Here is a 14,812-nt window from a genome sequence, read left to right as displayed (position 1 = left end):
TATAGATAGATATATTTATTCATTACCCTCAACAGATTATCATACATTTTAGAGACCGAATGGATAAAAAAAACCAAATAATGAATCAAGAAATGAAAACAATGCAAACCGATTAATCAACCCCGCGCGTGGTTTTGAAAGCGCAAAAATGAAATCTGATAAATGAACGAAGCAATGTGGATGGCTGCATCCGATCGATCAGTAGTGCCCGCGCGGATGATCTTAGTTGACGACCCTGCAGTTCTTCCTGATCTCTCCCTGGTGGCCGGTCTTCACCTCGATGGCCGCCATCTTGACGAATGCCTTTACAAACTTGGCCTCCCACCACCCGGGGATGTAGGCGTTGTCGCGCACCATCTTGGCCGTGGCCGGCGTGGTGATCAGCGCCGCGTCGGACGTGAAGAGCACCTTGTGCGCCAGCACGTTCTTGTAGTACTGGTTGTCAAACGCGTTGGGAGTGAAGATGTCCTGGTTCACGGTTCGGTCGTTTGCCGGGGTCGGGTTGGCGGGGCACTTCCTCCTCAGGATGTTGGCGAACCAGGAGTTGATGTCGGAGGGGACGGCGAGGCGGTCGCGGACGAAGGACGAGCAGTGGGAGCGGCCGACGGTGTGCGCGCCTGAGAGCACGACCATGTCCTCGGCGTCGAGCCCCTTCGCAGCGAAGCTGTCGATGAGCTGGGTGATGTTGAAGAAGGGCGGCGGCAAGTTGTCGAGGGCCTCGGAGGCATTGGAGACGCGCCCGTCGAGGCGGCCCGCGGGTACGTTGATCTTGACCTTGAACCTGCTGAGGAAGTAGGCAGCGTCACGGGCAGCGAAAGCGACGAGGTCCGCGCAGGACACCTTGCCAGGGCAGGCCTTCTCGACTGCGTCCTTGGCTGCGTCGATCACCTCGAAGCCACGTAGGCTGGGCATGTTGGGCGGGCTCAGCTTCTCTGGCTGCGGGTTCGCCGGCGTCGGGTCCAGGAGCACAGAGCCGTCACATCCCTATATACACGGTACATGTCACGTCAACTCGCGCACATGCGTGTACGTAGAAGCATTTCGATGGTGGTACATTCATTGTGCTTGTGCATACCTGGACGAAGCAGTCGTGGAAGATCAAGCGGATGAGCCCGGCGCCGATGCCGGCGTTCTTGTAGACGAACTTCTTTACCTCGTCCCTGACGATGGCCTCCACGCGGGGGCACGTCTTCTTGTAGTAGCCCACCTCCAGGCCCTGGCACGCCGACGCCAGCACCAAAGCGCATGTCACCGCCATGGCAATCCTGAACGAAGCAGCCATTGCCTCTGTATTTGAGTTGTGAGCTGAAAAGCAAGCGGCTAAGCGAAGATGAGAAGTGATGAAGTGAATGTTCGTATTGATGGCTATTTATAGATGGAGATCTGACTACATAAGATGACGACCTCGAAGTTGTTAGTTGAATAGATGGTGGTGGTGTCAGTTGATTGATTAGCGATATAGCTGTAACGAAACATGGAGGCAGGCCACTGCACAACCACCATTAGCTGAGTATTCTCTTTATTCTTTTTCCTCTTGCTGAGAATGTTCCAGTGCAAGCATGATTTGTTTGTAGCCAATTGTACTCTCTGTTCCTTAGAGAAGAGAAATTTAAGCTTTAGTGAGCTGTCCATATGAATACGACTCTGTTCTTCTTCACAATGGTACTTCCTTATTTCCTAGATGTTATTCTAGGATTTGACATAACATCAAGTAGTGTCGACAAATGATCGTGTTACTCATTCAAAACCTTATGGGAAAAGGGCATACAAGGAAAAAAATTGGTACTGTCACCTCGAAATCATATAATGACAAGTTTTTAGAACAAATTTGAAAGATAAAGAGTTTTATATATGTATATGGGAACGGAGGAGAGAGTAACAATCTCGCGCACAAGTTACCATGTCTCGCTGCTAGTTTGTTTTGACGATTACCCTCAAACCGGGCACCAACATTCCCTAGTTTACCTTCGGGAGAATTGATGCTTATTGGTGCTACTACGATGAATTCTGACCCTGAAGATGTCCGATAAAAGAACTCGGTTCTGGCTAGCCTGTACGCGCTCTAATCGGGTCAAGTGGGGAGTTATCAATACCATGTAGGATTAAGCTATGCGTAAGCTTGCCGCCGACGACTGAATTCTTTGTAGTTTACACCTGGCAATGTACAACATTCCTAGCTGGGAATTTGAGGACGACCGAAAACTGTAACTATAGGAAGGTGAATAGTCATCTTACTAATTTCTTTTGAAACAGATAATTTTTTTCTATTTTGTCACTTAACGTACCTTAAAAATTAAGACGGAAGCAAAACTGGATACTAATGTAGATACTCTCATAAGTGTCAGTTCAAAATCGTCATCAGTGACGGGTTTTAAACCAACACTGATTATTCGGCACTGATAGTCTTAGTCACAGACTATCAGTAGCGGGTATAGAAACAACACCGAAAATCATTATCAGTGCCGATTTGTGGATCGAACTGACACTAATAGTACACATATCGGTGTCGATTGGTATTATAAATCGGCACTAGTATGTTAACACATTCAATCCAATGATACATGAATATATACTATGAATTATATGTATACGACAGTTACAGAGTGCAACAAACCAAGATAGACACGTCAAGAGTATCTACATCTGGCTGGTATAGTCGATACATTTCCTTAAATAATATATAAATAGAGTTGTCCCCGTAGAGGAAGTCTCGATCCTTGTATCTGGCCTCAAAAATTTCTCTACCATCCCGCGACTCCTTCATACAACGTATGGAATTTTCCAAGTTTGTCCCACACGTTTGGCGCGACCAAGAGTTCGCCCAACATAAATTGCCATCTCTCGACTGCTTTTGGTGTCAGGGACTCATCTAGAAGTTGCTCTTTTGTCATTTTAGCATCTTTAAGAAATCTTTCTAAATTCTGTTCTTGTCATATTTGTTCGATAGAAGACTCCTTCAAGTATGTCTTACTTTTGATGTGTGCGTAGTCTAATTTACTCTTACGCTCAACAAGTTTGACCAGCTTCAAGAAAAACTTCCGTGTTTCTACATGAATTGGTATTTTCTTCTCAGGCTCTGGCTTTTGAAAGAATTTTTTGACACCAACGTCCACTATCGCCCTGGTTTCCTCTGGTGTTTGATCATAAGGCAACTTCTCAGGTGCTACCACCTTCTTAGGTATCCTTTGCTTCTGGGATGAAGCCAACTTCTGAGATGAACTCAAATTCTTAGATTGTGCAGGTGTTGTCAACTTCGGAGGGGGAGGAGTTGCCTCTCTTAGTAGTGGTGGTGGTGCTAACTTCGGAGGTGGAGGACTTGGCTCTCTTGGTGGCACTAGTGCTGACTTTTGAGGGGGAGGAGTCGGCTCCCTTGGTGGCGACTTGCATAAGGAAGGAGTTGGCTCTCTGATGTGTGATGGTGGTGGTGGTGGTAGCGACCATGGAGGAGTTGGCTCTCTTCTTTGTGATGGTGGCAGTGGCGGCGACCGTGGAGGAGTCAGAGAAATTCTGTGTGGTGGGTCCGACTCTGCATCAGATGACTCATCTGTCTTATCTTCAAACACTATGTAGCGCTTGGGCCACAGAATGAAGCCACCCACGTTTGATCCGAGCCTCTTGGAACCCATCTCTCTGGGGTAATACATGTCAATCTTACAGTACAGTCTTCGCACAGAGTCCACATAGACCTTGGCGTATCGCCACGGTATCAGAAGATTGTTGAAGAGAGCTCCTTACACACATTGGTCGACATGCCCCATAGCCACCGTGGTGCTAATGTTCATGGTGGGCATGACAAGCTTGCACACTTTGCTTTTTGTGATGTCTTCCATGGGGTAATGGGCCAATTCTTCTTCTATAAACCCCACAGACGCGTAGCTGCTCCGTCGACCACTAGGACTCACAAAATTTTCTTCGCCTTGCTACTGCCTGTTTCCTTGCTGAAGTGCTTCTTTGATTTTTGCATCTGTCATCTAACTCTCTTGAACAATTTCTTGTTGTACTAAAACCAGCAGCTCTTCTAGTTCTTCTCTCCTTCTATTCTGACTCCTGTAACTTTGAGTGAGTTCTGGGAATCCGTCTTTCCAAGGCACCACACCCTTGCCTCTGGTGCGATCTGGGTGCTCCTTGGTTCCTAGTGCCAAGGTTAGCTGGTCTTTCTCCCTTTCTGGCCTGAAAAAGCCTTGGGAAGACTGGGTATGGGCATCTACAATTCTTCGCATCACTTCCTATTCTCTGTTGCTTTTGAAAATTAGGCTGCCATCTACCGATAAAGTCACCCTCTCACGTACAGATAGTGCTTCACTCGTCCAATCCAGTCGGTTGTCTAAGGTGTTACACCACTGCAGGTTACTTGTTCTTCCATCTCTTTCCACTTGTCGTATTTCCTCACCTACCCACGTAAGGCAGTTTTGTTGGGGTACACATTCTTGTGGGAGTTGGCCTTGTTTACCTCACTTAGTAGTTGTGCTTCCTCTGACCGCCTATACTCTATGAAATCGTTCCAAAATCGTTCCAAAATGGTTCCACCATCAAATAATCATCCCATTTTGGTGTCCGACCCACCAAGTAATAATTTCTCCACAGCTTACCCTTGAAATTCTTGAACGCGATGGTCATTGTTGAAAGGGCACTACGCTTCGCTTTGGCCATGTTGCATCCTTCAGGGTATTCAAACTTTGCAACCAACTTGCCTCACATAAGATCCTTGATGTTATCGGGAACCACCCACATGTTATCTCGTCTACCTCTCTAAATTCTATATGTGATTACAACATGGTCCCTCACTAGACACTTAATTGCTGTTTTGAAAGGCCCCAAAACAACTTTAGGTTTCGTGGGCTCTCCAACTGAATTGACCTCCGTGATGATGAAACGTCCCTTGGGCATCCTGCTAGGACCTCGTCCACTCCTCTCTTCTGTCGCATCTAGGCCCCTAGGTAAGTGGTAAGTGTTTCGGTAATTAATAACAACCATATCATTGTGACTAATGCGTATATTTTGAAGGAAATCAAATTCTTTAATTCACAATGATTGAATGGTTTTTCTTGGTCCCTCATGGAATTCTATTGGTCGATCAAAGGACTTTTGGTCAAGATTAAGGATCTTCTAGTTCTAAGTGTCACAAGGTGATGAAGGACACTTAGAGTAGTTATAGGTCTCCTTTTTGTCTTTTGACCGTACCATAAAGGGGGCCTAAGTGTTGTAGCTTGACCTAGTTGAGTCTAGACATAGTTGGATGCACACTTGCGAAAATCTAGCACTAGGTAGCTCGAAGAAATCCATGGGTGAGAAGTTGAAAAGTTAGAACTCAAAGTCGATTGAACTGGACGAGTTCCAGGAAGATTGTTCTCATCGGATTATCCGGTGTGAGAAGGATTATACTTACCAGACCATTTTTTTCTCTGTGAAGATTCAAAATGAATTCACTGGATTGTCCGGTGATGGAAGGAATTTTGCATCGAAGCATTTAACAGAAGAGTCATTTTTCAGAGAAATTTGAAGTTATATGCACCAGATTGTCCAGTGTTCTGAAGGACTCATACACTGGACTATTTAACAGAAGGATTGATTTTCTGGAGAAAATCAGAGTTGAACTAACCGGATCGTCTAATGACTTAAAGGAGTCATCACCGGACTATTTAATAGAAGCTTGGTTTTTTCGGAGGAAATGGAGTATAACTCACCGGACTATCCGGTGATGCTATATGGAAGAACACCGGAGTATTTTGCAACGGCTACTAACAACTATCAGATCAGCTTGTGGAAAAAGTAAACTCACCTGATTGTCTGGTGTTAACAGAGGCGTGTGCACTGGATCATCCGGTGTTCACAGAAAAAGTGAGTGGTTGGGCAACGGCTAGATTTGGACCTCTAGCCTATATATACCCCCTCACTTGGTTTTATTCGTCTCTCTTGCAACCCAGAAGCTTTCATACATATTGTGTATCATCTAGAGGCAAGGAAGAGCACTTGAAGTGATTTGCAAGTTCTTAATTGAAGATTAAGGACTCCATTAGTGCTTCAAGAGTAGTGAGTGTGCATCTAGCTATTGTTTTAGGCTTGATTGGGATCAAGTGAACCAATCAACTTGTTACTCTTAGTGGTTGGCAACACCTAGCCGGTCGCTGAGATTGGAGGTGTTCTCGGTGAGCTCTTGGAGGTCTTGTGGGAGCCCTAGGAAGCTCGTGTACTTGATTTCATATCCGCCAATCTAGAGATGGAGAAGTGGCAATCACTAGTGAGCACTTGAGTCTTCGTAACTCAAGGGGGAGTGACATCCTTGTGTGGATGCTCCAACAAGGATTAGTGGAGAGTGCTAACTCTTCGATACCTCAGGAAAAACTCGATGTCCTCTTTCCCTACTCTTGTCACATTCCGCATTTTGCTTCTAGCATTTCCTTCATGCAAGTTTCAATTCTGCACTTTACTTATGTTCTATATGCTTGCATGTTTGTGCTTATCTTTCTAGCATGCTAGGACGTCTAGTTGCTTTTATACATTCTAGGCTAAGATTGCTCCTTGTTCTAGAAATCGGTAGTTAGTTTAGTTTTTTATTAGTGCCCTATTTACCCCCCCCCCTCTAGGGCCATTAGATACTTTCATCTTCTCCTGTCATCTCGTCACCCTCCGGAGCATCAGCATTAGGATCAATCTGACCCTCCAGAGCATCATCTTCGGTCCTACCCTGTGTAATCTCAGCGGCTATCTCCAACTCAAACTGATCCATGTTTAGGTACGCACTCAGGCTACCGCCTCCCTCCTAGTCCAGCTCCATGTTTGCAGGCTCATATTTTACCGAGGCTGGAGCCGGATCTGAGGAGGAGCCTTGTATCAAAGGGGGGGACGGGACGGGGTCATGCACGGTGGTTGGATTTTGTAAGTGCCATTCCTGCATAGCAATTTTAGACACAAAAGACACTTGATTTAGAGTTATAATTAATGAGATATGTAATCAAATGGTCACAATATATACATCGATTCACATTTAGAAAAAGGACAAGTAAAACATGCAGATGGTTAGTAAGTCATTGTCTTGCTCATGGACATGTCATAATAGCTCATGACATATAAAGATGCTAGATATCGAACAATCATGCTATCATGTCTCATAAGTAAAAACATAATATGTACAGTGCTACACATAATATAGACATTGATGATTTGAATCATTGCTACACATAATATGTACACAACTTCACCTTATACAATCTGAACTAATAGCCAAAAAAATTACAAGTTTACATTCAATTTGTGCTGAGAGATGCATCCTATTTTCAGTAGAATAAGCAAGAATGATTACTGAAAGCATCCTATGCAGGATCTAGTAGACTTGCATTTTTCACAACAAATAAGCAACTTTTGATTGAATTGACTCATATAATATGCAGATTTGCATTTTTCACAAACTTTTGTGAATTTGAAACAAAAAAATGAATATAGTGAATAGAAATTGGATCAAAACAACTCAATAAGGAACAGCATGCAAGCTTATTGTATGAGTCAATTCAACAAGGAGGGCTCGAGGTGGACGGAATAAAGTTCCCTTTGCTTTTGCATAATGGCTAGGTTTAGACGATTGCTTCAAAAGGCTTATTTGCTGAAGGCATGTATTTTAGTAAGCACTAGCACGTGTGTTTGTTTGTGTGAACAAGCATTCTCATATGGTTATGCACATATGTATTGTATCAAGTTGCCCCCAAATAACAAATACTGAACTAACAAAGTGATACTAGGAATAGCAGTAAACCAATATAGAACTAACTAGAAAGGAAATAGTAATAGCAATAGCAGATTGGTTTCAATATTCTAGGAATAGTAGTAAACCAATACAAAGCAAATGTTCTACATGGCAAGCTAACAGTAGCAAAGAATTAGGGCTAACAGATACAAACTGTACAAAATTTCAAAAACATGTTTTTTGCCAGTAGACCATACCAACAGGCTAGCACCTACAAAATTTAGAGAACAATTTACCAAACTAGAATCTTAGTGATCGAACTGCTATAACAATTTGCTCCATAAATTCCGAAGACTTCATAATCTCTAGACCACTCAATCAGAGAAAATTGCTTGCCTAACACTGAAAGTGCATCTAGGCCCCTGTGGGTTTTGGCTAATTGATGACAAACGATTAAGGAACTAATGGGTTTATCAAGTTTATGAACAAGTTTTAGTCCCGTTGAAAAAGGTTAAAAGAAGTCAATGTCCCTCAAAAAAAAAGGAGAAGCGGCATGAAGAAACTCATAGAGTTCAACTCAGTTTTATTTTGAATTTGAGTTTTAGGAATGTCATACTATAAAGAGGGATGCTTTTTGTAGTTTTGGCAGTGTCTCAGTGCTCAAAGTATTTTGTGAAAAACAATTTTGAGAGAAACCATGACTCACGAACACTGGAAAAATAGGGCAGAGTTTTTTGGTTCCAGAGTCTTCGAGTTAGTCCGGAAACTCCGAACTCTGTTAGGTGCCCTGGAGTCTCCGAGTGAGACTCCGCGAAGAGCTCTCGGTTTGGCTTTAATTCTGAGCCCGGAGTCTCCAGGATAGCCCGGATACTCCGGACTGTGCAAGTGTTCCGGATCCTTCGATTGAGACTGTAACACCCTGATTTTCAGATTTCTCAAATTTCTAAATTTTTTCAAGATTGTTGAATAGCTTCACCAGTAGTATAGGTTTAAAACCTATTTTCTTAATCAATCAATCAATATAGGTTATTATTTTGTGTGCATTGCATGCTGAGTTTTGCTAGGAACCAGATAAATGCATTAGAGTTCTTTTTCTTTTCTTTCTCTTTGGTGTTTTGAGTGAAAAAGATTTTGAAAAGGTTTTTACAAAACTCAGTAGTGAATAAGTTAAGGACCTTAATGGTTGGAATTCAAAATCTTTGAATTTATCATCTATTCAATCCTTGATCATACTTGATCCTTCTCTAGTTCATTCAAATCTTATCGAAATCCTTGTTTAAAGCCAATCTCTCCTCCTTTTCAAATTCTACACAAATCTAAATTCAAATTCCTTATCTACTCCTATTCTTGTTCAACCTCATCTTTTTCGTTTCTCTAAATTCACTCTAAGCTCAATTCAAATTCAAACTCTATTCAAATTTCTCTGCAAAAGTTTCTTTTCTAAACCCTAGATATACCTAAAGTGTGATTGGGCTCAATCTTGCTCAAGTCCAAACCCTTAGGCAAGTCTTCTAGATGGCCCAACAAAGGATCTACGAAATCTGCAAATTTTCGCGGTGTCCTGGACAGCCTCATCTTCGCATAGTGTTTCGGAGTTCAAAACGGTCTCAAATGCAAATCTTGACAGTACCAAAGTTGTAGGTGTCGTCGAGAGATTTGATTTGAACTTATGAAAGTCACCTTTTGGATAATGGAGCTAGGAGTTATGACCCACGAAATCAGTGCTGCACAGAGAAGTCCGAATTCAAACAGTTTAACTTATGGTGCATTTTTGGAAATCAAGATGGCGTTTTCAGAAGTTCAAATGACTACCAAAGTTGTAGATCCTTTCGAGTACTATAATTTAGAATCAAGAAACGTCCAATTTGGATTCCGGATGATGGAGATATCATCATCGCAATACAGAGCTGCGAAAAAAGAAACCGTAACCGACTCGAACTCGAATCCGAATCGTGTTCGGTTTGGACTCTACCTCAACCAGCCGCCCCTAGCCCTATATATATGAGTTGCACGCCCTCTCCTACCTCTATTCCACGCCCCCAAGTCCTAGAAGTCGCTGCTGCCCTATCCGTGCGTCGCCGGAGCGCCGCCGTTCGCCGGAGCCGCAGCCGCCCGCCACCCGTGATGCGCTACATCGTCTTCTCCGCGAATCCTTCTTCCTCGACCACCAAAGCAATGTGAGGACCCCTTGTTCTCCTCCCTTACTACTATTTTGGCATCAGACTAAGTCCCTAGACAAGCCCTAGCCCCGACCAAAGCCCGATCTACGCCGCCACGGTCGTCACCGTCGTGGACAGCCGCGAGACAGCCGCGCTATAGCCGATTGGCATCGATGTTCCCGACCGACCAGAGGTCAAATCACCAAGCCCTTTCACCGGTGCATGTCCCATGATGTTCCCCACACCCTCCCCAACTGGTTTGGCCAGTAGATTAGCCAAACTATCGAAATCAAGGTCGACATACCCGCTGTCCAGTTTCTGGACGTGTTCTGCACGCACACTGGATTTGCATTCGCATCCCCCGTCAATACGAAAGCCGTATGGATGCACCAACCGCATCACGGCGTGTCCCATCAAGTCTTCTACGTGACCCTATGAGCCCATCCCTGTTTGTGCAGCGACAGAACCAAGACGAAATTGCTAACCACAGTATGTCGCAGCCATCACCCGTCTCATCTATGCTGATCGTTCTTCCTCTTAGTGGATGATCTACCAAAACCCATACCATAGCATTGTGTTCCCGGGATATATGAACATCTCTATTCAAATGGTTTTTTTCAAATTTCGTAGCCAATCTCCTGAAATGCTAGCATCTTCGTTCCTGCATTTGTTCGCGGTCACCACCAAACCTAGAAGCAGTCATCACTGTTTTGCCACTACCTCGGATGACCCATTCCAAAACCAACCATACCACTGAGTTAGTCTTTCCATGTTCTACGCCATGCTTCCCTCATTTCACTGAAACACCACTGAAGCCGACATCGATATTTGTGGCCACACACCCGATCATCATCTTCGACGAAACCTGAACCACCACCGCTACATAGAGTCACCAGCAGTATCTTTAACCTAGAAGCGCAACCTTTGATCCTTTTTGATCCATCTTAGGTGATCGATACTAGATCTCCGCATATCCCTTCTTTAATCCAAGATGGTACTTGCATAGCATGCTAAGTCAGCGCCCCATCATTCTCCTTAGCCTAGTCAGTGAAGTCTAGTCTGCCCTACACTTCTTGAATCTTGCGCAATGATGTTGTCAAGCCTGATACAGTGATTGTGCAATAAACTCTTTACCTATAGGAAGATAACTCCAGTAAACTAATTTTTCCTTTTGAGTCTAATCCATCTCTCGAAAGCTCATTCTCTTTTCATCTTAACTCTGATTTAGGCGATTCTTATGTCTAAATATTCCTAAAATCATCCCTATCCAACCATAGTGTTTTTTAAGTGTTTTAATGATGTTTGATATGTTGTTCTTAGTGTTTGCTTTGTGTTGTTTATCGGTAGTTCTCGCGATTAGTCGATAACGTTCTGGAGCAGTTCAAAAGATTTCAAGACCAAGATTTCGACAACACTGAGCAGCATTGGGAAAAAGGCAAGTGTCCTTGATCATATTGAACCTATGATTTTAAATGTTTTATTTTACAAAATTGCATGCAGTGTCAATATGATGGGTAGTCACCTATGTTAGGGTTTTCCCTAGATTTTCCCTTATCATCCCTCAGAACCTAGATGGTTTATGGTTAGGTGTCTTTTATGGGTAGATTGCTTAGCCATGCTTTGGGATGCTGGGAAGTGTCATAATCTTGACTAATGAACATATGCAACAATGGTGGTTAATTTGATAATGGTCTAGCAACATGGAACTTTAGGCCTTGAGCAAAGTGGTTTTGATGGTTGTCATAGTTATGATGTTGGTTTAGTGTTTGCTCAAGTAACCTAAGTAAGGACCGGTTCGTGGAGCGACAACCCAAGAAGTAACGTACCAACCACGAGGCTGATATGGGTAAGGCGTGATATACTAATTAGAGTCTATCCAGTGTGTGTTGGGTCAGCACAAAAGGGGGCTTCTGGGTAGAAGCTTTGCTTGCGTAAAGCCTGGCGGTGAAACCTAGTGGGCAGACACATACTGGATTAGTCTCTGGTTAGTGGAAAGTGTCATACAGTGATTCTTGGCAGCACACCACTGGCGTGTGTTAAGTGTTTCGCGAACACGGCAACATGAAATTCACTGACTCGTGGGGAAAGCTGGACAACCTCTTCAGAGTGTAAAACTGTTATAACAGCCGTGCTCACGGATATGAGAGATTTGGATCCTCACATGATTAGTGGGTTGTGGTTATGGGTTTGGTTGTGGTTATGATTCTGGTACAGGGAGTACTAGATGGTTATGGTTATGGTTCTGGTACAGGGAGTACTAGATGGTTGTAGTTTTAGTTATAGTACAGGGAGTACTAGACGGTTATGTTATGCAAGGTGGGGAGCCTTGTATGCTGGGTGTTGAACTGTATGGGTTACATTCACTTAATAATTACTTAATGCTTTTGAGTTCAAATATGTTTTCATTACTCGCATTTACGCAAAAATACCATTTGTTAGCCTATTCTTGATATAAGCCTGCATATCATTACTTTCCCCCACTTGCTGAGTACTCTATGTGCTCACACTTGCTATTTTCCCTATACCATGCAATATGTATGCTGCTGCTCAGTGAGTGAAGATGTTGAAGATTATCAAGACGAGGTTGTGACGCTCTAGGCGCGTGTCTCTCGGTTGGTTGCCTGCGGTGTTGTTGGGGCACCAGTGCTTCTGTTCCGCTGTAGATACCTTCATAAAAGACAATATATGTCAATTGCTATAAGAGTTTAACGTGTATTTAATAAAAGTATTGCTTTTGTTACTTCACCTGTGACGTCCTTATGTGTGTTGAACATCCTGGGCACACATAAGCCGCATCTGGTTTTGTCCGTTAAAACCGGGTGTGACAGAGACTCCGAGAGAGAGTCTCGGTTTTGCTTTAATTCTAAGCTCGGAGTCTCTGAGTTAGTCCGGATACTCCAGATGCCGTTAAGTCCCGGAGTCTCCAAGTGAGACTCCAAGAAAGGCTCTCTGTTAGCCAAGGTTTTTAAGCAAGAGTCTCCGAGTTAGTCCGGAGTCTCCAAGTCTTGATGCTTCCGGACTTTCCGGGCATCCTCCGAACTAGTGTTCTAGCCGGTTTTTCTCAAAATGTTACACGGAGTCTCCAGGTGAACCCGGATACTCTGGGTCAGTGTAACGGCTAGTTCTGACAGGTTAGGTGCATGAGTTTCTGAGCTACCCAGAGACTCCGGGTGAACCCGGATACTCCGAGTCTCTCTGAATAGCACAGTAATGGCTAGGTTTTGGGGGCAGAGTATAAATATCTCTTCACCCCCTTTCATTTATTGATGCTGAACCACCAGTGCACAAGCACTCTCTAGAGCATTCAATAGCCCTCCCAAACCCCTCTAGTGCCTAATCTTTGCTAATATTTGTGAGCTTGGTTTGGGGAGTGAGATTTGGAGCAAGAGAGCAACAAGAAAATCTTTGAGCAGTTTGAGTTCTTGCTAGGCTGCGATTTGCAATCTTTTTCTCTTGAAGCTTTGTGCTTCTAGAAGGCAAGAGGTCACCCGTAGAGCACCCAATTGCTGTGGAGTGCCACGGGGAGTTTGTATTACCCATAAATTTAGTAAGAACCCTAGCTCGATCTTTGTGGTCACTTGGGTGAGGATAGGGTTGAAAAAGACCCGGCTCTTTGTGAGCTCCTCAATGAAGACGTAGGCACTTTATTGTGAGGTGGCCGAACTTCGGAAACAAATCTTGTCTCTATTTAATTTATTGCAACTTATTCATTGAAATTGTTCTTTGATGATTTGCCAAAATATTGTTGCTTGCGAGTATTTGAGTACGGGATTATTGTTGAGAAAAACATATCCATCTTATAGATACAGTGATAACTCGCAGACTTCAGTAGATTCACTTAAACTTACTTTGATTTCGAGAACCTGTGTAGTCCGGATAATCCGGGTGAACTCGGATACTCCGGAACCCGAAGTATCCGGATTGAGTTGGAGTCTTCGAATACTGTCTGATCTGCTGCTGAGTTTTAAATTTCAAAAATGACTATTCACCCCCCTCTAGTTGACATCAATTACTTTCAATTGGTATCGGAGCCTAACCTCCTACAAGGCTTAAGTGCTTGGAGGAATTAAAGATGTCGCCATCCAAAGAGAAAATCCCGAGAAGTACTAAAGGTGAAACCTCGAGTGGTGGTTCTAGAAGACAAATGGATTCGAGAGATGCTTCAACAGCCGGTGGCTCCAAAGATAGAAAGGGAGTTGAAATTAATTTCGATTATAGCAAATTAAATTCCCCTTCTAACAACTTCATCTCCGTGCCTTCCGGGCGTGCACCATTTTTTGATGGTACTCACTACGCCGCTTGGAGGCATAAGATGAAGATGCATTTAATATCACTCCATCCGAGCATTTGGAAAATTGTGTGTGTAGGTCTTGATTTTCCGGCTGATGACACGGAGCTTACACCCGAACAAGAACAAGCCATATATAGAAATTCCCAAGCAACAAGTGTCTACTTAGAGCCTTAAACCCCGAAGAGTTCAACAAGGTAGATGGGCTTGAGGAGGCTAAATCAATTTGGGATATACTTCAAGTGTCTCATGAAGGTACAACTAGTGTGAGGGAATCGAAGATTGAATTACTTGAAGGCAAATTGGGAAGGTTTGTCATGGAGGATGATGAGACTCCACAAGCCATGTATGATCGGATGATGGTGCTTGGGAACAAGATTAGAGGACTTGGTAGTGAAGAACTTGATGACCACAAGGTTGTGAGGAGGTTGCTTAGATCCTCCGCTCCAAGAAACCCAACCTTGATCACCCTCATCCGGGAAAGGAGAGATTACAAAAGGCTCACCCCAAGTGATGTTCTTGGGAGAATACTTGCTCATGAGCTCATGGAAGAGGAAGCAAATGAGGTGAAGAACTTGTCCAAGCAAAGCTTCACTTCCAAGAACAAAGAAATAGCTTTCAAGGCAAGCAAGAGCAAACAAGTTGAAGAGTCTTGTTCAAGTGAAGATGAAAGCTCCGATGATGAAG

General features: G+C 43.7%; 1 protein-coding gene across 1 annotated transcript; it reads right to left on the bottom strand.

The window, feature by feature from the left end:
• Positions 1-1,282, bottom strand: LOC133911051 (peroxidase 2-like). Its single transcript, XM_062353274.1, has 2 exons — positions 1,076-1,282; positions 1-984 (listed from the first exon to the last, which is right to left on the bottom strand). Exons 1-2 carry the CDS (start codon positions 1,280-1,282, stop codon positions 223-225), a joined length of 969 nt encoding a protein of 322 aa, XP_062209258.1. The 3' UTR covers positions 1-222.
• Positions 1,283-14,812: the final 13,530 nt, after the last annotated feature.

The sequence above is a fragment of the Phragmites australis genome, chromosome 3 (genome assembly GCF_958298935.1).
Source record: "Phragmites australis chromosome 3, lpPhrAust1.1, whole genome shotgun sequence".
Taxonomy (NCBI): Eukaryota; Viridiplantae; Streptophyta; class Magnoliopsida; order Poales; family Poaceae; genus Phragmites; species Phragmites australis.
Note: the sequence above shows the minus strand (reverse complement) of the source record. Positions and strands in the feature narration are given on the sequence as shown.

What these genes read in the sequence shown, in the direction of transcription:
- LOC133911051 (XM_062353274.1), bottom strand. Translation starts at nt 1,282, where the DNA reads ATGGCTGCTTCGTTCAGGATTGCCATGGCGGTGACATGCGCTTTGGTG. An exon ending in TCCACGACTGCTTCGTCCAG is followed by an intron (nt 985 to 1,075) that starts GTATGCACAAGC and finishes CCGTGTATATAG; the next exon opens with GGATGTGACGGCTCTGTGCT.